Below are 26,033 nucleotides of genomic sequence, written 5' to 3'. Positions count from 1 at the left end.
TAAACAAACGAAGCAGGAATACGTTTTTTACGCGCACAATGATAAAAACACGTGCTTTATTCCCCTCTCCCTTCTCCTCTCTATCCAAAAAAGAGGCTGTTGCAATCCTAATGCTGCTGCTTAGGGTAGTGGCTGGGGTGGCGTATAACAAACAAACAACTTGTTGCTCATTCGCATTTATCATCACGACCACGAACGACTACGACCACTTAGAAAGGCTTGACATTTCGATTGTTGAGTGGTGGTGTTGCAATGATGTTCGTGTCCGTGTGCATGTGTGTGTATTCTGTTTTTATTTAATATTAGTGCTATTGTTTTGGTGGTGTTAATGACACGGTTGCTATACGAAAAACAAAAAACCAAAATGCGATACTCGTAGCGTGCTAATTGTTGTGGATGGATATTTCAAAGTAGGTCAAATAGATGACATGTTTATTTTTACGTTTTGTAAACAACACTCATATTGTGGAATAGCTTCGTGACAAATAAATAACACTCAAATTTAGATTGGAATGCAATATTAAAATAAATTTATGAAATTGATAAGCGTGAAGATGGAACATATAGGTTTTATCGCGTTTAGGTTAGCATAAATCATATAAAATATGTATGTACAAACTAAGAGCCACCCAAGGAGAAACCAATTCGTTAAAAGCAAAGGATTTACATAAGGAAAGGTCGTCAACTGAGAAGGTTTGATTTGAATAAACAATAAGTAAAATACTTAAAATAACAAGGAAAATAATATAAGATATTTACCCTCAGACTAGGACAAAAACACAAATATCGTTTGATTAATATACATATTTTTTTTCAATTTTTTTCGAAGTTCCATTTATGGAGATTTTGTTTAAAAAAATTATCGATGTCCTATGAAAGCCACTCATATATTAAACAAGTAAAAAAGTATCAGTCGGCTTTGCCGACACAGATATACCCTCAGCCTGTGTATATTGAAACAATGTTTCCCAAAAAAGTATGTATTTAGGGGTTTTAAAAATGTTGGGCGTATGAACCGACAAAAATACTTAAAGGAATGGATCGACATAGACGATTATGGAAGTGTATCTCTAGCCACTACATATGGTGCCATAGGGGGTTTTTACACCCTTCGGGGTGTAAATTTCGGACCGAATCGGTTGATCCGTTCGAAAGTTATCTTGCGCCCAACCACTACACACGGTGTCATAGGGGTTTTTTGTACCTTTCAGGCTATTTTCTCAGAAAGTATGGACTTGCCCCTGATGAAACTTATACCGTCGTATGGGTGGCAGTGAATACAAGTTGCTACAACAAAAATCCAAGCGGTTCGAGAGCAGGTCCTAAACTGAACTTATCCGAAAATTTGTGTTGGAGGTACCCGAAGGAATGGACCAATTTACGATGTGCAAAGTATGGGCGAAATCGGACACTTCCTTCAATAGTTATCGTGCGCACAAATTTTCCGACCATTTCCGAACTTTTGTGGGGGAGGTACCGGAAGGAGTGGACCGATATAACCCATCTTCGAACTTCAACTAAGTTTGGACAAAATATTACGAAAGCCAAATTTCGGACCGAATCAGTTGATCCGTTCGAGAGTTATCGTGTGCTTCTGCCAGCCAGACGGACGGACATTGCTAAATCAACTCCAAATTGTCTTTAACACATTTCGTCCAAACATACTTGGGGTCTAAAACTATTATTTCGATGAGGCAAATTTTGCCCGTATGAAAGTGTATATACCCTCGTTAGCATAAATGCTGAGAGTATAAGGAGGAAACAACAAGTGAGAAAGAATGAAGCATGTTAGGGGTAGTTTACACTAAATGTAAATGTCATATGACACGAAATAAAAACATTCCATATCTACCCACGCAGGCAATGTGGAGACGTAATTTTATTACATTTTTGCTGGTGTGGACGCACAAAGTAAATGGCGTAAAGAAAATCCCCAATATTGCACATATTAGCGACTATATAATGATGGAAAATTTCATGTCATATGACATTTACATATAGTGTAAACTACCCCTTACTATGAATGATTTATGTGTGTCGTGGAAACGGGTTAATTCGAGTACGTCGTTCGACAGGCGAACAACGTAATTCAAACGCTCGTGGGAACATGCTATAAGGCGAAATTTTGAACAGACGGATGCACATGGCTAAATCGACTTCAAATTGTCTGACATGGATTTCGTCCATACATATGTGGGGTATAAACCATTATATCGATGAGGCTCATTTTTATCGTAAGTGTGTTTGCCCTCGTTAGCCTAAGAATGAGGGCATACAATATCTTAACGTTTAGGGACGTTCCGAATAAATGCGAATGTTTTGATAATAAATTTAGGGGTCGATTATGCATTGCCACTAAACTTGAGTTGCGTTGTCAATTGTCAGCACAACTGAGTTTAAATGTTGTATTATTGATGTCAACCCATCTAGGTCGTTGATAAACGTGTTATCGATCAGTGTTTTTTCAAACTTTTGAACTCTATATTAAATCCGAAAGGCACATTTCGCAAAAAAAAAAAACAATTTTAAAATGATAAGTTCAGTGGAATTATTTTTTTAATGATGAATATAATATCAGGACATGACATCTATTAGTAGAAATTTGAAAAACAAGTCGAATCCACTGAAATTGCCGTCTGCACTGTATGTTGAAGCTCATGTTGGAAAGATCTGTATAATCAGTGAATTATTTTAGGTTTAAGGTGTATTTTCGATTGCCAAAGGATGTCGCAGTTTACATTGTGGAAACGTTAAAGGATGACTTCAAAGTAAATTACAGATCAACAGCAATACCCCCAGTTTTAAAAGTGTGCGCTGCGTTGAGATTTTTTGCAAAGAGAAGTTTCCAAAAGTTTCATGACAATGATTACAACAATTACATGGCTCAATCTACATTGTCGAACGTATTGAAGGATGTTGGCTATTTGATAGAGGAGAAATTGTGTCAAAATTGGATCGTTTCGAAATTGTCGGAGGAGGAAACAGACGTTTAGAGTTAAGCTTGATGATCGGAAATTATTTGCAAGTGAAAAATGAAAGCCAAGGACTCGAACCCACATAGTCACCAAATTACGTTACCTGGTTTCACTGGTGGTAAAGCTGGGCCCTATTCCTCGAAACAACTTATCGCTTTTCATTTTGCATTTATCAAAAAGTAGTTATTTTGAAAAGTGATAACTTTTTTTTGTTCCACAAAATTACTTTTCAATTTCCCTTGCACTTAGCAAATTTGTCTATCACTGTTCTTTTAGCACAGTTGTTGTGCTCTCTTGCTCAATTTTTCCGCCATATTGGTAAGTCTCTCAGTTCTCTTGCAAAGTGTGAATGATATTTGTTCCACAGAACGTTTTATCATCTTTGCATTATTTTTTACTTGGCAATAATAAATAAGACATGTAAAATTGAGACGAGCGAAAAAATGAAATGAAACTGATATTATTAAAAGCAAATAAAATTAAATAAATTAAATTAAACTAAAATAAAATGAAACAAACTAAAATAAAATAATATAATATAAAATAAAATAAAATAAAATAAAATAAAATAATATAAAATAAAATAATATAAAATAAAATTAAACGAAATAAATGAAATTAAATTAAAATAAAGTAAAGTAAAATAAATAAAAAATAAAATAGAATAAAATAAATTAAAATAAAACAAAATAAAATAAAGTGAAATAAAATAAAATTAAGTGAAATAAAGTAAAATAAAATGAAATAAAGTAAAATAAAATAAAATAAAATGAAATAAAATAAAATTAAATAAAATTAAAAAAAATAAATCAAAATAAATTAATATGAAATAAAAATAAAATAAAATAATTTTAATAAAGATTAAATAATAATTAAACGAAATAAATTAAAATAAGATCAAAATAAATCAAATGAAGTAATATAAAATAAAAAATAAAACGAAATAAAATAAAATAAAAAAATAAAACACTATAAAATGAAGTGAAATAAAATTAAATTAAACTAAAGTTAACAAATAAATAAAATTAAGTGAAATAAAATAATCTAAAATAAAATGAAGGGAAATACAAATAAAATAAAATACAATAAAATTAAGCGAAATCAAACAAGTAAAAAGCGTTATGTTCGGCATAGAGTAATTAGTTTTCTTTCTCCACAAAGTAGAGAAGTTACTTGTCAAATTATAACTAATTCGTTTTAGAAATGTATCTAAAAACCTTAAAATAGCTGAAATCGGACGGTATGGGCCTATGTCGGTAAGTTTTGGAAGCATATTAAAACTAATTCGTTTTGAAAATGCAGCTAAAAGCCTTAAAATAGCTGAGATCGACGGCACTGCTATATGGGGGCTATAACAAAGCTCAACTTCCAACTTGATTTAAGACACGTGTGAACAGCATTTCATCCCCCTATCTCAACTCGTTCGGAAGATAGCGTGATTACAACAGACTGACGGACGGATGTGGTTAAATCAACTTAGAATTTTACGCTGATCAAAAGTATATGTATGTATATACCTTAAAGGGTCGCAAATGATTATTTCGATGAGTTACAAATGAAATATTATGGTGGAGGGTATAGTAATAAATAAAAATAGTCTCTCAAATAGAGTTTAGTTTAAATGTAAAATCGAGAAACATCGATTTGTGAGGTTGTTCGCAGGGTGGAAGTTCGGAATGGGGTTGTTCGTAGGGTGGAATTTCGGATAGTGAGAGTTCGAAGTAGAATGGTTGATTCAGAGGGTAGAAGTTCGGAAAAATCTTTACAATTTCTTGTCATAACCGTGTTTTCAGTATTTCCGAACAAAATCTCGCTTTAACAATGCACATTGGCAAAGAGAACGTTTACCTCGCAAATTTAAGGCAAACTTATCAAAATTTGATCTGCAAAATCAAAATGCAGAGTTTTCTGTGGAACGAAAGAGCAAATTTTTTTGCAAAATCTTAGCAAAATACGCTTTGCCGTTACAACTTTTCACTTAGCAGAAATAACGTTTGTGGAACAGAAATCAAAAAAAGAGCTACATTATTTTGAAAAGTAAGCAAACTCACTTTATAATTAACAACTTATCACTTATCAAAAAATAATGGTTCTGTGGAACACTTAACTTTGAGCATTGTCAAAAATATTGATAAGTGCAAAATGAAAAGTTGATAAGTTGTTTCGTGGAATAGGGCCCAGATCTTCGGACGTATCGACTATGTAATGGCTTCTCTGTCTAAGAACTTTTTGTTTTTCAAATGCAAATAATTTCACTTGCAAATAATTTCCGATCATCAACCTTAACTCTAAACGAGAAAATTAATAAAAAATCATTAAAAATGATCTTCGCCCTAAAAGGCAAAATTTCAAAAAATAAAAAACAGACTGAGCCAGGCTGGGATTTGAACCAACGTCCTTGAAAATATATCAAAAAATGTTGTCATGGCGTGTTAGCGTTCAAAGTCAAAACTTATAACTTCAAAGGCAGCGAAAAAAGCGTTTGTCGTGAAGAAAATACATTTCAGCGGCCAAATATCTGCGTAAATGTATAAAACACATTTGCATTTGAAAAACGAAAAGTTTTAGGACAGAGAAGGCATTACATAGTCGATACGTCCGAAGATCTGCTTTACCACCAGTGAAACCAGGTAACGTAATTTGGTGACTATGTGGGTTCGAGTCCTTGGCTTTCGTTTTTCACTTGCAAATAATTTCCGATCATCAAGCTTAACTCTAAATGAGAAAATTAATAAAAAATCATTAAAAATTATCTTCGACCTAAAAGGCAAAATTTCAAAAATCATTTTTATTCAAAAATGAAATTCCCTGGTGTTGTCGGCTGTATAGATGGAAACCATGTGCACATTGGATTTGCACTCAATTTAACAATTAATATGTCAAACTGTTGTTTTGCTGATACACAAAATTAATTAGTCATGCAAATAATCAACAATTGCTAAGAAAATGTTTTTTTCCTTTCAATTTTACTTCTTGCTTCTTCGAAAATATTCACTGCAACTGAAAATAACTGGTTGCTGAAAAATAGCCGGTTCGTCAACTGAGATTCGCAACTTCAGTTGAAGGTTGCCATACATAAAGTAATTTTGACAACTGGCAACTCCACTCAACGATAATTGCTATCGATAATCGACCCCTTACATTTTTGAGTTTTTGGGCCATTATGTCAGGAAGCATGGGCTTGAGCATGAAAAATATTATATCGGTGTAATCAGAACACAGGGACTAACTTCGATAAAAATTTCAAAAGATCAATGGACAGTCTTTAACCCTCCGTTGGACACCAGAGTCTGGCCAGGCCTTTTTCATTTTATTTTGCATTTTAAACTGGGTTACGATAAAGCTATGAACCTGAGATTCCAGGTAGCTTCATGAAATTTTGTTACCTTTCAAATGAAGGAAACATGAAGTCAATAGGATCACCAGAAAAGGAGCTACAAGGATTTTTTGACATACATATCACATTCGTAACACATGAGTCTGGTCAGACCCCACCCATTTTTTACTGAAAATTTTCCGAAATTTTTCTTAAAATTTGATTTTTCCTACATTATTTGACAAAATGAATACCATTTTATGAAACTTGTCGCATTTCACCCTACCATGTCTTCAAAATTGCACATAAAAAGGTCGCAAAAGCAGGATATGGGTTTGAAATTTGTGAATGTACCACAACCTAACAAAATCCCTTGCAAATAGGGTTACACATGTATTCTAGACAATTATACACATAACTGGACTAATAAAACCCATTACTTAGCTTTTCTGCTCTTTTTATGGGGTGGATTGGTCCAAATATAGAATTCTCCACATGAATTATAAGAAAATCCTTAGGATATTTGCCTTTATTTACCTCTTGATATCATCGTTATTGCACTACAATAAGCTGTAAAGTTATAAAATAGACACTCTTCATTCTGAATAATAGGCCAAAACTAAAATATAGTGCTTCAAAATGAAATATAAATAGAATTTTGGAGCATAGAGACAAGAAAACTACGAATTTTTTACTTCGTAGGCATATGTCCTGTTTTACCTACTTGATAATATCATTTAAATTTATAGTTTTTCGGCATGTTTTTTGACAAATAACGATTATTTATTAAAGATTAGGGTCCTTTAAACATATTCTACAACTTTTTATATGAAAATGTTAATTAAGTTTACTAAAAAATTATAAAAAATTATATGGGTCTGGCCAGACCCATGTGTTACGAATATGACAAACAATATTGGTGTCCAACGAAGGGTTAACTGTTTAGAGCAATTTTCAACTTTTGTGAGGGAGGTACCCGAGAAGGTGTTCATCAATCATTTTTAATCCCACAACAGGGGCTTATTTCGTCCCGGATTGACCCGAAACCATTGTGTTTTGACCAGCGTCTGCCAACTCAGCATCAAACCTATGCTTTTACGTAGATTTCTATGCTGCTACTATTTTAGCTGGTAGGGCTTTTAGAGCTTTTGGGTCCTTATACTGCCTGCGAAAATAATTGTATTCTTAAACTGTTCTAGAAGTCCTTGACCGCCCCTTCCTGTGGGGTATTTGTACATTTATCCCGTCGAAATCTAGTTGTGATTATTTACATATTATCACTGATTACCTCCGATTCGATCGGTAGTCCCTATCGTCGTAGAATTGCATGCGTGACCATATTAGCAGCTGCGCCATGAATTTATCTCCTTGAGCCGGAGTACACTCTTGGTAGCCAGTTCCCTCACTACAAGATTCAGTGGATGAAAGTGCTTGACATGGCACCGGTGATTAGTATGACTGCCGCTCTTTGGACTTTTTTATCTTATGTAAATACGATATATTGATCAAAGCTTTCCACCATAAAAGAGAACCATATGCAAGAATTGTATATACTATGGTTGTGACGATCCAATGGATGTTCTAAGGTTCTGCCTTTAACGGATTCACTCCTAGACCATTGTTGTGCACCCATCACGATAGTTTGATTAGAGCTCCTTGCATGGCGCTCTACAGTGATGCAGATTTATCTGCATTATGCTAGGTGGTTGCTACTTCTGTTCTTCTACTACTTTTGCTCTAGGCGGTGCTTTATCCATCCTAGTCCAAAATTTCCATTGATATTTTTGCCGCTGAGTATCTATTGACACCCTGATGACAAAATCTCCTTTCCTCGGACTGTGGCTAACCAATTTCCATGTGCTAGTCTGAAGATTGGGATACTGCCTACCGAGTATTGCCAGTATACATGGGGAGTTCACAGGGGAAGGTGACAATCCAACAGAGAATCTCCTTCACACTTACAACCGCTAGTTGGCACCCTACCCACAGTTCGCTATGACCATCTATTTTGAGAGTAAACAATTCTAAGGATTAGTTATTTTCACAACAGAAGACCATAACTCTTCTGTAGGGGTAGCGCTACCAAATTGCGTGTGTTTGCCAGGTTCCCCTTCGTCCAAAAACAAAATGTGACGCTGACGATCATCGCTAAGCAGACATCTATTATTACTGATCTTTCCCTGACTATCAGACTGTTACACTAAGCTGCTATGGTACCATTGGTCTACTGCTTTTTCACATATGTTACCCGTGCGAAGAGAACAGGAAGCTTGTGCGGCTAACTTGACGGTCGTATCCTTGCATCTCTCAATCTTTTGGTAACAGACAGAAGTGGTCGTAGGGTTTGGTTTTTGGCTCGGGTTAGGACTCTATGCCTTGCGGTGTGGTTGCTCCGTTGACTTTCTTCACCGTAGTCTTTGATGTAGAAGGCCCAGCTACAGAGGCCGGTTACGGTTCAGACTTCCCAGCTGTCTGTATTCCAGGTTTAATCTCTTTACGATACATACCCTTTTGACTTAGCATCCTTTTGAGGGTTGTCCTGTCTGGGTGGTGATAGGACAGCCCTTTGATGAGCGTGCTGTGGTCAAAAGTGGTTTTCGTTTTTTTTCTTGGTCAAGCCTGTTCACTATCTTGAGATTGATGCGGATAATTTGCAATTTCTCATCGAGATGGATGAGGGTTCCCTACTTACGTAGAAAGTATGCCCTCTTTTCTTTGGCCTATCGACTTGCAGTACTAGTTGAAATGATGCGAACGTTTAGGCCAACATTTTGATCGTGTTTCTTTCCTCAAGAGCGTCCTGTCCCTGCTTCGGTCGATGATCGGCCCTTCCGTTCGTTCAGGGAGATATTTGTTTCCGCTGTCGTCGGCACAAGCAGAACTACAACCCTGGCTGAGGTTCAGGTATACGTGGTCACCAGGCACGAGACGGACGTTATTTCGATAAGACACATTTTTTATCGTTACAAAATCAATATGTAGCCTCGCTAGTCTATAGGCTGAGGGTACAAAAACAGCAATTTTTTCGAAAATCTAAATATTCATTTCACTCTTTTTTAAAATTGAAAGATGGGGGGCACCTTAATGATAAAAAATATATTAAAATAAGTTTAAATCAGTTTAGCATTCCCTGGTTTATGGTGGCTTATGAGTGTTGACAACACTTATAAGCCACCATAAACCAGGGAATGCTAAACTGATTTAAACTTATTTTAATATATTTTTTATCATTAAGGTGCCCCCCATCTTTCAATTTTAAAAAAGAGTGAAATGAATATTTAGATTTTCGAAAAAATTGCATACAGCAATATCTAGCGAGAGGAGAAAGTTGTTTATTTGAGTTATGACGACAGCCAGCAAAAAAACTGACCTACACTTGCAAGATGAATCTCTAAAATATGTGGATGTGATAGCAACGACTCTGGACATGGATCAGCCGCCCACATGGACTCATCGGATAAAAAAATTCCAGAAATTGTCCCTTAAAGGACAAGGGGAGACTTCTCTTATATTAAAATGCAGACCAATTTTATATGTTACTCAATGGTAGGGACCTCCTGTTTAGCTTAGCGAAATGTAAGCCACCATTACGCTGGGGGGTTTTTTGTCATCGTTGAAAATGGCCTGGGAATCGAACCCAGACTCATTCAGCGTACATTTCGGGCATGCTAACCTTTCGCATAATTTTACTTATATTTCGGTCACATGATAATTTATCCCTCTCTCTCTTTCTTTTTAGTGTTGCAAAATGGGCCAGTCAATTTGGTGACGAGCTGTGGGAGCTCGCCCAGATAATGACAAAATCTAAAGAAATCAAAGCAGTAAGTAGACGCATGTTATATTATTATGATAATCTTAAAATAATAAAAAATACTGCAATAATAAAAAAACCCTTCCCCTTTAATCGATCAGAAATACAAAGAATATAATGCTCGAGTGGAGTTCAAAAATGGCAAAGAACTTATCCAGTCGATAACGAAAAATGTGGGCCGTATGTTGGCCCGCAAAATGGAGGCTGTGCGTTGTATAATGGAAATGGCTGAGAGAGAATATGAAAATTTCGAATTCAATGAAACAGAGGCGGAAAATTTCACATATTATTCGAGTAAATTTTCGAAATTTGAAAATCATAGTTCAGAGGAGCTTATCGGGGCATTGGTGGAGACAAATGCTGGCATGTACAAAGATTTCAATTTGAATCCAGATACACATTTCTATAATATTTCAGTGGATACGGAACATAGTGCGGTACATGTGCCGTCAAATGTTTATGATAAACGTGAGTAAGAAGATTTCCTTATTTTCTTCGTTATTATTTTGTTATTGTATCTCTTAGATCCCCCTGTCTTGGAGGCCATAATGTGGACAGAGGCCTTGGATGAGATTTTTCGACAAAACTACAAATCCGACCCGGCCTTGTCATGGCAATATTTTGGCTCTGATACGGGTATTTTAAGACATTTTCCTGCCATCCAATGGGATGAATCGGATGAAAACAGCAATGCCGACATCTATGATTGTCGCAAGCGTTCATGGTATATTGAAACGGCCACCTGTTCCAAGGATATTGTAATTCTACTGGATAATTCAGGGTCCATGGTAGGGTTTCCTCAGCACGTGGCCAAATTTACAATACGCAGCATTTTGGATACCTTTTCGAACAATGACTTTTTTACGATTTTCAACTACTCGGCAACGGTGGATGAAGTTATACCCTGCTTCAAGGATGCATTGGTTCAGGCAACCCCGGAAAATATTCGAGTTTTTAATCATGCCATAAGCAAGTTAAAACCTACGGGATATGCAAATTTGACCATAGCATATACCAAGGCATTTGAATTGCTTAAAGAGGTGAATTGAGGTTATTCCTTTGATAGAAACCAGGACAGGGCGGGAGGGATGTAAGATGATGTACTGGTTTCTATTAGAAGAATAGTGTCAAAGAAAATACGATCCGAGGGAATTGTTATTCCTATTATTACAAACTTTTTTCCAATCTTCTAACTAACTTCTTTTTCCCAACAGTATTATATAAAACGGGACTGTAATACCACCCACAAATGCAACCAGGCCATTATGGTGGTCACTGATGGTGTGGCTGGCAACACAACGGAGGTGTTTCAAACCTATAACTGGGGTGACCCAGAAAATGGTACGATGAGTATGAATGTACGCATTTTTACCTATCTACTGGGCAAGGAAGTTACCAAAGTGGAGGAGATACAATGGATGGCATGCCTGAACCGGGGTTATTATTCTCATGTCCAAACGCTGGATGAGGTCCAAGATGAATCTCTTAAATATGTTGATGTAATAGCAACACCTCTGGTGCTACAAGATGTGGATCATCCGCCCACCTGGACTCATGCATTTACGGATAAAACGGTTGGTAGTAAATTTTGATGTTTATTTTGCCGTAGAAAACTTTGCAAATTTGGTTTTCTTTTTTAGTATAAACCCGAAGGCAATTCAACACAAGCCCGTCTAATGATAGCAGTGGGTGTACCAGCATTCGATCGTTCCTATCTGAAACCGAATTCTACGAAGAAGGCACGTCTATTGGGAGTAGCTGGCACTGATGTACCGGTGGAGGATATTGATAAGCTGACATTGCCATATAAAGTAAGTCGTAATGTATTGTTTGGAATAGAAGACATGAAGCCACTTTCGACGAATGAAATTTTAATTAAATATACGGTACATTTCCTAACGGTCGATGAAAATTCTTTAAAAATCCATGTTTAGGGGTCTAATGGTCCATGAAAAAATATTCTTTAAAAATCCACGTTCATAAAAAATGTACATTTAATGGTCTCATGGTATTGGACAAAATATTCTTTAAAATCCACGTTTAGTGGTCTGATGGTGTTGGACAAAATATTCTTTAAAAATTCACGTTTAGTGGGTCCGATAGTGTTGGACAAAATATTCTTTAAAAGTTCATGTTTAGTGGTCCGATAGTGTTGGACAACATATTCTTTACAAATCCAAGCCTTGTATAGACCCTCGAAAAAAATCTTAAAAAATCCACACGTTTTATAGACCCTCGAAAAAAATCTTACAAACTCCACACGTTGTATAGACCCTCGAAAAAAAACTTAAAAAATCCACACCACACATCCACATCCACGCCATTTATAGACCCTCGAAAAAAAATCTTAAAAAATCCACGCCTTGTATAGACCCTCGAAAAAAATTCTTAAAAAATCCACGCCTTGTATAGACCCTCGAAAAAAATCTTAAAAAATTCACGCGTTGTATAGACCTTCGAAAAAAATTTCTTAAAAAATCCAAGCCTTATTTAGACCATCGAAAAAATCTTAAAAAATCTACGCCTTGTATAGACCCTAGAAAAAAATTCTTATAAAATCCACGCCTTGTATGGACTCTCGAAAAAAATTCTTAAAAAATCCACGCCTTGTATGGACTCTCGAAAAAAATTCTTAAAAAATCCACGCCTTGTATGGACTCTCGAAAATAATTCTTAAAAAATCCACGCCTTGTATGGACTCTCGAAAAAAATTCTTAAAAAATCCACGCCTTGTATGGACTCTCGAAAAAAATTCTTAAAAAATCCACGCCTTGTATGGACTCTCGAAAAAAATTCTTAAAAAATCCACGCCTTGTGTATACCCCCAAAAAATTTTAAAAAATCCACACCTTGTGTATACACCAAAAAATTCTTAAAAAATCCACGCCTTGTATAGACCCTCGAAAAAAAATTCTTAAAAAATCCACGCCTTGCATAGACCCTCGAAAAACATTCTTAAAAAATCCACGCCTTGCATAGACCCTCGAAAAACATTCTTAAAAAATCCACGCCTTGCATAGACCCTCGAAAAAAATTCTTAAAAAATCCACGCCTTGTATAGACCCTCGAAAAAAAATTCTTAAAAAATCCACGCCTTGCATAGACCCTCGAAAAACATTCTTAAAAAATCCACGCCTTGCATAGACCCTCGAAAAAAATTCTTAAAAAATCCACGCCTTGTATGGACTCTCGAAAAAAATTCTTAAAAAATCCACGCCTTGTATGGACTCTCGAAAAAAATTCTTAAAAAATCCACGCCTTGTATGGACTCTCGAAAAAAATTCTTAAAAAATCCACGCCTTGTATGGACTCTCGAAAAAAATTCTTAAAAAATCCACGCCTTGTATGGACTCTCGAAAAAAATTCTTAAAAAATCCACGCCTTGTATGGACTCTCGAAAAAAATTCTTAAAAAATCCACGCCTTGTATGGACTCTCGAAAAAAATTCTTAAAAAATCCACGCCTTGTATGGACTCTCGAAAAAAATTCTTAAAAAATCCACGCCTTGTATGGACTCTCGAAAAAAATTCTTAAAAAATCCACGCCTTGTATGGACTCTCGAAAAAAATTCTTAAAAAATCCACGCCTTGTATGGACTCTCGAAAAAAATTCTTAAAAAATCCACGCCTTGTATGGACTCTCGAAAAAAATTCTTAAAAAATCCACGCCTTGTATGGACTCTCGAAAAAAATTCTTAAAAAATCCACGCCTTGTATGGACTCTCGAAAAAAATTCTTAAAAAATCCACGCCTTGTATGGACTCTCGAAAAAAATTCTTAAAAAATCCACGCCTTGTATGGACTCTCGAAAAAAATTCTTAAAAAATCCACGCCTTGTATGGACTCTCGAAAAAAATTCTTAAAAAATCCACGCCTTGTATGGACTCTCGAAAAAAATTCTTAAAAAATCCACGCCTTGTATGGACTCTCGAAAAAAATTCTTAAAAAATCCACGCCTTGTATGGACTCTCGAAAAAAATTCTTAAAAAATCCACGTCTTGTATGGACTCTCGAAAAAAATTCTTAAAAAATCCACGCCTTGTATGGACTCTCGAAAAAAATTCTTAAAAAATCCACGCCTTGTATGGACTCTCGAAAAAAATTCTTAAAAAATCCACGCCTTGTATGGACTCTCGAAAAAAATTCTTAAAAAATCCACGCCTTGTATGGACTCTCGAAAAAAATTCTTAAAAAATCCACGCCTTGTATGGACTCTCGAAAAAAATTCTTAAAAAATCCACGCCTTGTATGGACTCTCGAAAAAAATTCTTAAAAAATCCACGCCTTGTATGGACTCTCGAAAAAAATTCTTAAAAAATCCACGCCTTGTATGGACTCTCGAAAAAAATTCTTAAAAAATCCACGCCTTGTATGGACTCTCGAAAAAAATTCTTAAAAAATCCACGCCTTGTATGGACTCTCGAAAAAAATTCTTAAAAAATCCACGCCTTGTATGGACTCTCGAAAAAAATTCTTAAAAAATCCACGCCTTGTATGGACTCTCGAAAAAAATTCTTAAAAAATCCACGCCTTGTATGGACTCTCGAAAAAAATTCTTAAAAAATCCACGCCTTGTATGGACTCTCGAAAAAAATTCTTAAAAAATCCACGCCTTGTATGGACTCTCGAAAAAAATTCTTAAAAAATCCACGCCTTGTATGGACTCTCGAAAAAAATTCTTAAAAAATCCACGCCTTGTATGGACTCTCGAAAAAAATTCTTAAAAAATCCACGCCTTGTATGGACTCTCGAAAAAAATTCTTAAAAAATCCACGCCTTGTATGGACTCTCGAAAAAAATTCTTAAAAAATCCACGCCTTGTATGGACTCTCGAAAAAAATTCTTAAAAAATCCACGCCTTGTATGGACTCTCGAAAAAAATTCTTAAAAAATCCACGCCTTGTATGGACTCTCGAAAAAAATTCTTAAAAAATCCACGCCTTGTATGGACTCTCGAAAAAAATTCTTAAAAAATCCACGCCTTGTATGGACTCTCGAAAAAAATTCTTAAAAAATCCACGCCTTGTATGGACTCTCGAAAAAAATTCTTAAAAAATCCACGCCTTGTATGGACTCTCGAAAAAAATTCTTAAAAAATCCACGCCTTGTATGGACTCTCGAAAAAAATTCTTAAAAAATCCACGCCTTGTATGGACTCTCGAAAAAAATTCTTAAAAAATCCACGCCTTGTATGGACTCTCGAAAAAAATTCTTAAAAAATCCACGCCTTGTATGGACTCTCGAAAAAAATTCTTAAAAAATCCACGCCTTGTATGGACTCTCGAAAAAAATTCTTAAAAAATCCACGCCTTGTATGGACTCTCGAAAAAAATTCTTAAAAAATCCACGCCTTGTATGGACTCTCGAAAAAAATTCTTAAAAAATACACGCCTTGTATGGACTCTCGAAAAAAATTCTTAAAAAATCCACGCCTTGTATGGACTCTCGAAAAAAATTCTTAAAAAATCCACGCCTTGTATGGACTCTCGAAAAAAATTCTTAAAAAATCCACGCCTTGTATGGACCCTCGAAAAAAATTCTTAAAACATCCACGCCTTGTTTAGACCCTCGAAAAAAATTCTTAAAACATCCACGCCTTGTTTAGACCCTCGAAAAAATTCTTAAAAAATCCACGCCTTGTATGGACTCTCCAAAAAAATTCTTAAAAAATCCACCACGCCTTGTATAGACCGTCGAAAAAAATTGTTAAAAAATCCACGCCTTGTATGGACTCTCGAAAAAAATTCTTAAAAAATCCACGCCTTGTATGGACTCTCGAAAAAAATTCTTAAAAAATCCACGCCTTGTATGGACTCTCGAAAAAAATTCTTAAAAAATCCACGCCTTGTATGGACTCTCGAAAAAAATTCTTAAAAAATCCACGCCTTGTATGGACTCTCGAAAAAAATTCTTAAAAAATCCACGCCTTGTATGGACTCTCGAAAAAAATTCTTAAAAAATCCACGCCTTGTATGGACTCTCGAAAAAAATTCTTAAAAAATCCACGCCTTGTATGGACTCTCGAAAAAAATTCTTAAAAAATCCACGCCTTGTATGGACTCTCGAAAAAAATTCTTAAAAAATCCACGCCTTGTGTATGGACTCTCGAAAAAAATTCTTAAAAAATCCACTCCTTGTATGGACTCTCGAAAAAAAATTCTTACAACATCCTCACCTTATATAGACCCTCGATAAAATTCTGAAAAAAATCCACGCCTTGTATGGACCCTAGACAAAAAATTCTTAAAAATCCACGCCTTGTTGGACCCTCGACAAAAAATTCTTAAAAATCCACGCCATGTATAAACCCTCGAAAAAAATTCTTACAAAATCCACGCCTTGTATAGACCTATAAAAAAAATCTTAAAAAATCCACACCTTGTATAGACCTTTGAAAAAAAAATCTTAAAAAATCCACACCTTGTATAGACCTTTGAAAAAAAATCTTAAAATACCCACGACTTGTTTAGACCCTCAAAAAATCTTAAAAAATCCACGCCTTGTATAGACCCTCGAAAAAAATTCTTAAAAAATCCACGCCTTGTATAGACTCTCGAAAAAAATTCTTAAAAAATCCACGCCTTGTATGGACTCTCGACAAAAAATTCTTAAAAATCCACGCCTTGTTGGACCCTCGACAAAAAATTCTTAAAAATCCACGCCATGTATAAACCCTCGAAAAAAATTCTTACAAAATCCACGCCTTGTATAGACCTTTAAAAAAAATCTTAAAAAATCCACACCTTGTATAGACCTTTGAAAAAAAAAATCTTAAAAAATCCACACCTTGTATAGACCTTTGAAAAAAAATCTTAAAATACCCACGACTTGTTTAGACCCTCAAAAAATCTTAAAAAATCCACGCCTTGTATAGACCCTCGAAAAAAATTCTTAAAAAATCCACGCCTTGTATAGACTCTCGAAAAAAATTCTTAAAAAATCCACGCCTTGTATGGACTCTCGAAAAAAATTCTTAAAAAATCCACGCCTTGTATGGACTCTCGAAAAAAATTCTTAAAAAATCCACGGCTTGTATGGACTCTCGAAAAAAATTCTTAAAAAATCCACGCCTTGTATGGACTCTCGAAAAAAATTCTTAAAAAATCCACGCCTTGTATAGTGCCTCGAAAAAAATCTTTAAAAATCCACGCCTTGTATAAACCCTCGAAAAAAATTCTTAAAAAATCCACGCCTTGTATAGACCCTCGAAAAAAATTCTTAAAACTTCCAAGCCTTTTATAGGGCCTTGAAAACAATTCTTAAAAAATCCACGCCTTGTATAGACCCTCGAAAAAAATTCTTAAAAAAATCCACGCCTTGTATAGACCCTCGAAATTATTCTTAAGAAATCCACGCTATGAAAAATATTCATTAAAAATCCCATATCTTCATGGGTCCAAATGGATTTTTAATTTTTTGAAAGTGTTTCATGTCCACGCACATTATGAAATTAATCCTAACTGTAAAACACTTCTTATTTTCAGCTTGGTGTAAATGGTTATTCATTTGTGGTCTCCAACAATGGCTATGTACTGCTGCATCCTGATCTAAGACCCATAGGAGTAAGTATGGCATTTACCTTTCCTAAATTCTTCGTTTATGACCTTCCATTTATTTACAGTACAACGGTGTCATGAACCCCAATTACAATAGTATCGATTTTACCGAGGTGGAGCAACTTTCCGAAGACGATATACCACGTGAACCGGGACCGTTAATTCGCAAACTACGTGAACGTCTGGTGAAAAATGAAACAGGCGAATTGATTGGCATCAGTGTTAAAATGCATTATGACAGAATGCGTAGGGTGATTGATCAACAACAAGATTATTTCTTTGCCCCGCTACCGAATACACCCTTTAGTTTGGGTATTGTCCTGCCAAGTACTTATGGCAAAACATGGATTAAAGTTGGTGATGAAGTTCTGAAAAATATTCACATGAAAGTGAACATTTCGGATTTCTTTACTGGTGACAATTGGAAAGTCCATCCCGACTGGGTCTATTGTAAATATCATTATTTGGAGGGACATGAATTTAAGACGCCCGAAGATGAGTTGCGGCATTTCTTGAAGAAAATGGTTCAACCCGATTGGGGTTGGTATGAACAGTATGAAGATGATGTCGACAGTGAGGGAAATGGTAAGTAGAGAATTTCTATTTGGTTTCGATAGGTTAGAGGAGTAAGTTTTTTTTATGGTAGTTGTAATTTTCGTTTTCTCCATGCAACCCCGTTGTGAGCACTACAGCTTTCCATTTTAGAAGTTATTAGTGTCCCTTTACCCTCCTTTATTCCAAATCTATAAAAGAAGACAATCAAATTATTGGAAAAAAATATAGGAATAGTAATTAGCTCAGGCTATACGTACGTCTCAGTTAAAGGTATTTGTCTACCATCTCTTGTTAACACTCCCATATTCCAAACCGTCTTTAGAAAGATAACTCAAGCTTTGGGTTGACTTTTTTAGAATTAGTTTTTAATATTCAATTTCTCATCCATGGTTCTGCTACTGCTGCACTCTCCTGCCCATTACCGATTTCCATAGAAAAACTAATAATAATGAGATTACCTTGTAATTCTTTCTTTGCAAAGCTGCGAGAAGAAATTATTTTCGACAAAGAAGTAAGCCACATATTTTAACTAAGGAATTTATGGACCTGCTCCCTTACTAACCTAAAAATTAGCACCCACCATAAAACTCAAACTAATATCTCTTGAAATTCCCCTCGACTTTTAGGAAACTGTAGCCGTACCAATTTGGATGAGGATGCCTATTATTGCAATAAAGAATTGGTCCAGCTGCTGATCTTCGATGCCAAGGTAACCTATTCCAGTTATGGTGTTTGGAAATTCAAAAATGATGAGGAGCGGGCCTTGATTGAACGTTTTGGGGCAAGTCAGCGATTTGTGGCCACAATGAGCGGTCTGACACGTTGGCAATTCATTTATGCCGAAGAGGAAAATAACAATGATCGTGAATTTGGTGATTATCACACCAAGGCCATAGATGAGACATGGTATCGTAGTGCCATTCTGCAACATCACTCAGAGTTGACAGAAACATTTGTTTATTCGGTGAAACATGCTGCCGATCCTCAGGAGCACAAAACGTTACAGGTAATGGCCTCACATGCCATTTTCCCCCGAGATGGTGGCAAGGAGGCACCGGCCTGTGTGGTGGGTTTTCAATTTTCCTATGCTTTGATGTATGAACGGTTCTACAACATAACCAGTATGGATAATGTAAGTATTCCAAAGAGATTCTGCAATAAAAAAGGAGGAGAATTAATGTGTATTCATTCTCTTACAGTGTAATGGCTGCATCAAGACCTGCAACAGTGATGAAAAGGAATGCTATGTCATCGATAACAATGGCTATATTATCTTGGCCCATAATCCCAATCACACGGGTATCTTTTTCGGTGTATATCATGCTGAAATTATGCAGGCCATGGTGGATGCCAATTATTTCAAGGAAATTATTGTCTATGATTATCAGTCGCTGTGTCCGAATAGCACGGATCGTTTCAATGATGCTACATCAATTTTGGATGTAAGTTGAATATGGTGTTGCGGAAAAAGAACTCTTACATATATTTTTTCTTTATTTCAGCCCTTGAAAATGTTCAACATGGCCTGGAAATGGTTGGTGGCCAAGATCTTTTGGCATTACAGTCGCATACAAATGTGGGCCCAGGGTGCACCATGTAAGTTACCACACAGATATTTATATCTTCAGACTTTAGGTGAACGAGACGACCTATAAACAGGGATTTTTTAAAGAATATTTTTCACCGACCATCTGACCAATAAACATGGATTTTTTAAAGAATATTTTAACCGACCATCTGACCAATAAACGTGTATTTTTTAAAGGTTTATTTTCACCGACCATCTGACCAATAAACGTGGATTTTTTAAAGAATATTTTTCACCGACCATCTGACCAATAAACGTGGATTTTTTAAAGAATATTTTTCACCGACCATCTGACCAATAAACGTGGATTTTTAAAGAATATTTTTCACCGACCATCAGACCAATAAACCTGGATTTTTTAAAGAATGTTTTTCACCGACCATCTGAACAATACACGTGGATTTTTTAAAGAATATTTTTCACCGACCATCTGACCAATAAACGTGGATTTTTTAAAGAATATTTTTCACCGACCATCTGACCAATAAACGTGGATTTTTAAAGAATATTTTTCACCGACCATCTGACCAATAAACGTGGATTTTTTATACAATATTTTTCACCGACCATCTGGCCAATAAAAGTGGATTTTTTAAAGAATATATTTTCACCGACCATATGGCCGATAAACGTGGATTTTTAAAGAATAATTTTTCATGGACCATCAGACCAATAAACGTGGATTTTTTAAAGGTTTATTTTCACCGACCATCTGACCAATAAACGTGGATTTTTTAAAGAATATATTTTCACCGACCATCTGGCCAATAAACGTGGATTTTTTAAAGAATATTTTTCACCGAAAATTTGACCAATAAACGTGGTTTTTAAAAAGAATATTTTTCACCGAGAATCCGACCAATTAACGTGGATTTTTTAAAGAATATTTTTCACCGAGAATCCGACCAATTAACGTGGATTTTTTAAAGAATATTTTTCACCGAGAATCCGACCAATTAAAGTGGATTTTTTAAAGAATATTTTTCACCGAGAATCCGACCAATTAACGTGGATTTTTTAAAGAATATTTTTCACCGACCATCTGACCAATAAACGTGGATTTTTTAAAGAATATTTTTCACCGACCATCTGACCAATAAACGTGGATTTTTTAAAGAATATTTTTCACCGACCATCTGAACAATAAACGTGGATTTTTTAAAGAATATTTTTCACCGACCATCTGACAAATAAACGTGGATTTTTTAAGAATATTTTTCACCGACCATCTGACCAATAAACGTGGATTTTTTAAAGAATATTTTTCACCGACCATCTGACCAATAAACGTGGATTTTTTTAAAGAATATTTTTCACCATCTGACCAATAAACGTGGATTTTTTAAAGAATATTTTTCACCGACCATCTGGCCAATAAACATGGATTTTTTAAAGAATATATTTTCACCGACCATCTGGCCAATAAACATGGATTTTTTAAAGAATATATTTTCACCGACCATCTGGCCAATAAACGTGGATTTGTTAAAGAATATTTTTCACCGACCATATGACCAATAAACGTGGATTTTTTAAAGAATATTTTTCACCGACCATATGACCAATAAACGTGGATTTTTTAAAGAATATTTTTCACCGACCATAGGACCAATAAACGTGGATTTTTTAAAGAATATTTTTCACCGACCATCTGATCAATAAACGTGGATTTTTTAAAGAATATTTTTTCACCGACCATCTGACCAATAAACGTGGATTTTTTAAAGAATATTTTTTCACCGACCATCTGACCAATAAACGTGGATTTTTTAAAGAATATTTTTTCACCGACCATCTGACCAATAAACGTGGATTTTTTAAAGAATATTTTTTCACCGACCATCTGACCAATAAACGTGGATTTTTTAAAGAATATTTTTTCACCGACCATCTGAACAATAAACGTGGATTTTTTAAAGAATATTTTTTCACCGACCATCTGACCAATAAACGTGGATTTTTTAAAGAATATTTTTTCACCGACCATCTGACCAATAAACGTGGATTTTTAAAGAATATTTTTTCACCGACCATCTGACCAATAAACGTGGATTTTTTAAAGAATATTTTTTCACCGACCATCTGACCAATAAACGTGGATTTTTTAAAGAATATTTTTTCACCGACCATCTGACCAATAAACGTGGATTTTTTAAAGAATATTTTTTCACCGACCATCTGACCAATAAACGTGGATTTTTTAAAGAATATTTTTTCACCGACCATCTGACCAATAAACGTGGATTTTTTAAAGAATATTTTTTCACCGACCATCTGACCAATAAACGTGGATTTTTTAAAGAATATTTTTTCACCGACCATCTGACCAATAAACGTGGATTTTTTAAAGAATATTTTTTCACCGACCATCTGACCAATAAACGTGGATTTTTTAAAGAATATTTTTTCACCGACCATCTGACCAATAAACGTGGATTTTTTAAAGAATATTTTTTCACCGACCATCTGACCAATAAACGTGGATTTTTTAAAGAATATTTTTTCACCGACCATCTGACCAATAAACGTGGATTTTTTAAAGAATATTTTTTCACCGACCATCTGACCAATAAACGTGGATTTTTTAAAGAATATTTTTTCACCGACCATCTGACCAATAAACGTGGATTTTTTAAAGAATATTTTTTCACCGACCATCTGACCAATAAACGTGGATTTTTTAAAGAATATTTTTTCACCGACCATCTGACCAATAAACGTGGATTTTTTAAAGAATATTTTTTCACCGACCATCTGACCAATAAACGTGGATTTTTTAAAGAATATTTTTTCACCGACCATCTGGCCAATAAACGTGGATTTTTTAAAGAATATTTTTTCACCGACCATCTGGCCAATAAACGTGGATTTTTTAAAGAATATTTTTTCACCGACCATCTGACCAATAAACGTGGATTTTTTAAAGAATATTTTTTCACCGACCATCTGACCAATAAACGTGGATTTTTTAAAAAATATTTTTTCACCGATCATCTGACCAATAAACGTGGATTTTTTAAAGAATAATTTTCACCGACCATCTGACCAATAAACGTGGATTTTTAAAGAATATTTTTCACCGACCATCTGACCAGTAAACGTGGATTTTTAAAGAATATTTTTTACCGACCATCTGACCAATAAACGTGGATTTTTTAAAGAATATTTTTCACCGACCATCTGACCAATAAACGTGGATTTTTTAAAGAATATTTTTTCACCGACCATCTGACCAATAAACGTGGATTTTTTTAAAGAATATTTCTTCACCGACCATCAGACCAATAAACGTGGATTTTTTAAAGAATATTTTTTCACCGACCATCTGGCCAATAAACGTGGATTTTTTAAAGAATATTTTTTCACCGACCATCTGACCAATAAACGTGGATTTTTTAAAGAATATTTTTTCACCGACCATCTGACCAATAAACGTGGATTTTTTAAAGAATATTTTTTCACCGACCATCTGACCAATAAACGTGGATTTTTTAAAGAATATTTTTTCACCGACCATCTGACCAATAAACGTGGATTTTTTTAAAGAATATTTCTTCACCGACCATCAGACCAATAAACGTGGATTTTTTAAAGAATATTTTTTCACCGACCATCTGGCCAATAAACGTGGATTTTTTAAAGAATATTTTTTCACCGACCATCTGGCCAATAAACGTGGATTTTTTAAAGAATATTTTTTCACCGACCATCTGACCAATAAACGTGGATTTTTTAAAGAATATTTTTTCACCGACCATCTGACCAATAAACGTGGATTTTTTAAAGAATATTTTTTCACCGACCATCTGACCAATAAACGTGGATTTTTTAAAGAATATTTTTTCACCGACCATCTGACCAATAAACGTGGATTTTTTAAAGAATATTTTTTCACCGACCATCTGACCAATAAACGTGGATTTTTTAAAGAATATTTTTTCACCGACCATCTGAACAATAAACGTGGATTTTTTAAAGAATATTTTTTCACCGACCATCTGACCAATAAACGTGGATTTTTTAAAGAATATTTTTTCACCGACCATCTGACCAATAAACGTGGATTTTTTAAAGAATATTTTTTCACCGACCATCTGACCAATAAACGTGGATTTTTTAAAGAATATTTTTTCACCGACCATCTGACCAATAAACGTGGATTTTTTAAAGAATATTTTTTCACCGACCATCTGACCAATAAACGTGGATTTTTTAAAGAATATTTTTTCACCGACCATCTGACCAATAAACGTGGATTTTTTAAAGAATATTTTTTCACCGACCATCTGACCAATAAACGTGGATTTTTTAAAGAATATTTTTTCACCGACCATCTGACCAATAAACGTGGATTTTTTAAAGAATATTTTTTCACCGACCATCTGACCAATAAACGTGGATTTTTTAAAGAATATTTTTTCACCGACCATCTGACCAATAAACGTGGATTTTTTAAAGAATATTTTTTCACCGACCATCTGACCAATAAACGTGGATTTTTTAAAGAATATTTTTTCACCGACCATCTGACCAATAAACGTGGATTTTTTAAAGAATATTTTTTCACCGACCATCTGACCAATAAACGTGGATTTTTTAAAGAATATTTTTTCACCGACCATCTGACCAATAAACGTGGATTTTTTAAAGAATATTTTTTCACCGACCATCTGACCAATAAACGTGGATTTTTTAAAGAATATTTTTTCACCGACCATCTGACCAATAAACGTGGATTTTTTAAAGAATATTTTTTCACCGACCATCTGACCAATAAACGTGGATTTTTTAAAGAATATTTTTTCACCGACCATCTGACCAATAAACGTGGATTTTTTAAAGAATATTTTTTCACCGACCATCTGGCCAATAAACGTGGATTTTTTAAAGAATATTTTTTCACCGACCATCTGGCCAATAAACGTGGATTTTTTAAAGAATATTTTTTCACCGACCATCTGACCAATAAACGTGGATTTTTTAAAGAATATTTTTTCACCGACCATCTGACCAATAAACGTGGATTTTTTAAAAAATATTTTTTCACCGATCATCTGACCAATAAACGTGGATTTTTTAAAGAATAATTTTCACCGACCATCTGACCAATAAACGTGGATTTTTAAAGAATATTTTTCACCGACCATCTGACCAGTAAACGTGGATTTTTAAAGAATATTTTTTACCGACCATCTGACCAATAAACGTGGATTTTTTAAAGAATATTTTTCACCGACCATCTGACCAATAAACGTGGATTTTTTAAAGAATATTTTTTCACCGACCATCTGACCAATAAACGTGGATTTTTTTAAAGAATATTTCTTCACCGACCATCAGACCAATAAACGTGGATTTTTTAAAGAACATTTTTTCACCGACCCTCTGACCAATAAACGTGAATTTTTTAAAGAATATTTTTCACCGACCATCAGACCAATACACGTGGATTTTTTAAAGAATATTTTTCCCGACCATCTGACCAATAAACGTGGATTTTTTAAAGAATATTTTTCACCGACCATCTGACCAATAAACGTGGATTTTTTAAAGAATATTTTTTCACCGACCATCTGACCAATAAACGTGGATTTTTTAAAGAATATTTTTTCACCGACCATCTGACCAGTAAACGTGGATTTTTAAAGAATATTTTTTACCGACCATCTGACCAATAAACGTGGATTTTTTAAAGAATATTTTTCACCGACCATCTGACCAATAAACGTGGATTTTTTAAAGAATATTTTTTCACCGACCATCTGACCAATAAACGTGGATTTTTTTAAAGAATATTTCTTCACCGACCATCAGACCAATAAACGTGGATTTTTTTAAAGAACATTTTTTCACCGACCCTCTGACCAATAAACGTGAATTTTTTAAAGAATATTTTTCACCGACCATCAGACCAATACACGTGGATTTTTTAAAGAATATTTTTCCCGACCATCTGACCAATAAACGTGGATTTTTTAAAGAATATTTTTCACCGACCATTTGACCAATAAACGTGGATTTTTTAAAGAATATTTTTCCCGACCATCTGACCAATAAACGTGGATTTTTTAAAGAATATTTTTCACCGACCATCTGACCAATAAACGTGGATATTTTAAAGAATATTTTTCCCGACCATCTGACCAATAAACGTGGATTTTTTAAAGAATATTTTTTCCAACAGCGTCACAACAATAAACGTGGATTTTTAAAGAATATTTTTTCATGGACCA

General features: G+C 34.7%; 1 protein-coding gene across 1 annotated transcript in view; it reads left to right on the top strand.

The window, feature by feature from the left end:
• The window catches only part of Ca-Ma2d (Ca[2+] channel Muscle-specific alpha2/delta subunit), a 55,293-nt gene that overhangs the window by 27,257 nt on the left and 2,003 nt on the right, over window positions 1-26,033 (top strand). The window contains exons 2-11 of the mRNA XM_073966920.1: window positions 10,031-10,112; window positions 10,204-10,570; window positions 10,628-11,142; window positions 11,317-11,676; window positions 11,743-11,913; window positions 17,586-17,663; window positions 17,723-18,242; window positions 18,839-19,344; window positions 19,412-19,654; window positions 19,715-19,808. Of these exons, the coding sequence (XP_073823021.1) occupies window positions 10,031-10,112; window positions 10,204-10,570; window positions 10,628-11,142; window positions 11,317-11,676; window positions 11,743-11,913; window positions 17,586-17,663; window positions 17,723-18,242; window positions 18,839-19,344; window positions 19,412-19,654; window positions 19,715-19,808 (2,936 nt within the window). The remainder of the gene's footprint in view (window positions 1-10,030; window positions 10,113-10,203; window positions 10,571-10,627; window positions 11,143-11,316; window positions 11,677-11,742; window positions 11,914-17,585; window positions 17,664-17,722; window positions 18,243-18,838; window positions 19,345-19,411; window positions 19,655-19,714; window positions 19,809-26,033) is intronic.

The sequence above is a fragment of the Musca autumnalis genome, unplaced genomic scaffold (genome assembly GCF_047663935.1).
Source record: "Musca autumnalis isolate F117 unplaced genomic scaffold, ASM4766393v1 scaffold_2, whole genome shotgun sequence".
In the NCBI taxonomy this organism is placed as follows: Eukaryota; Metazoa; Arthropoda; class Insecta; order Diptera; family Muscidae; genus Musca; species Musca autumnalis.
The sequence above is the reverse complement of the archived record's forward strand: the minus strand, read 5'-3'. Positions and strand labels throughout refer to the sequence as shown.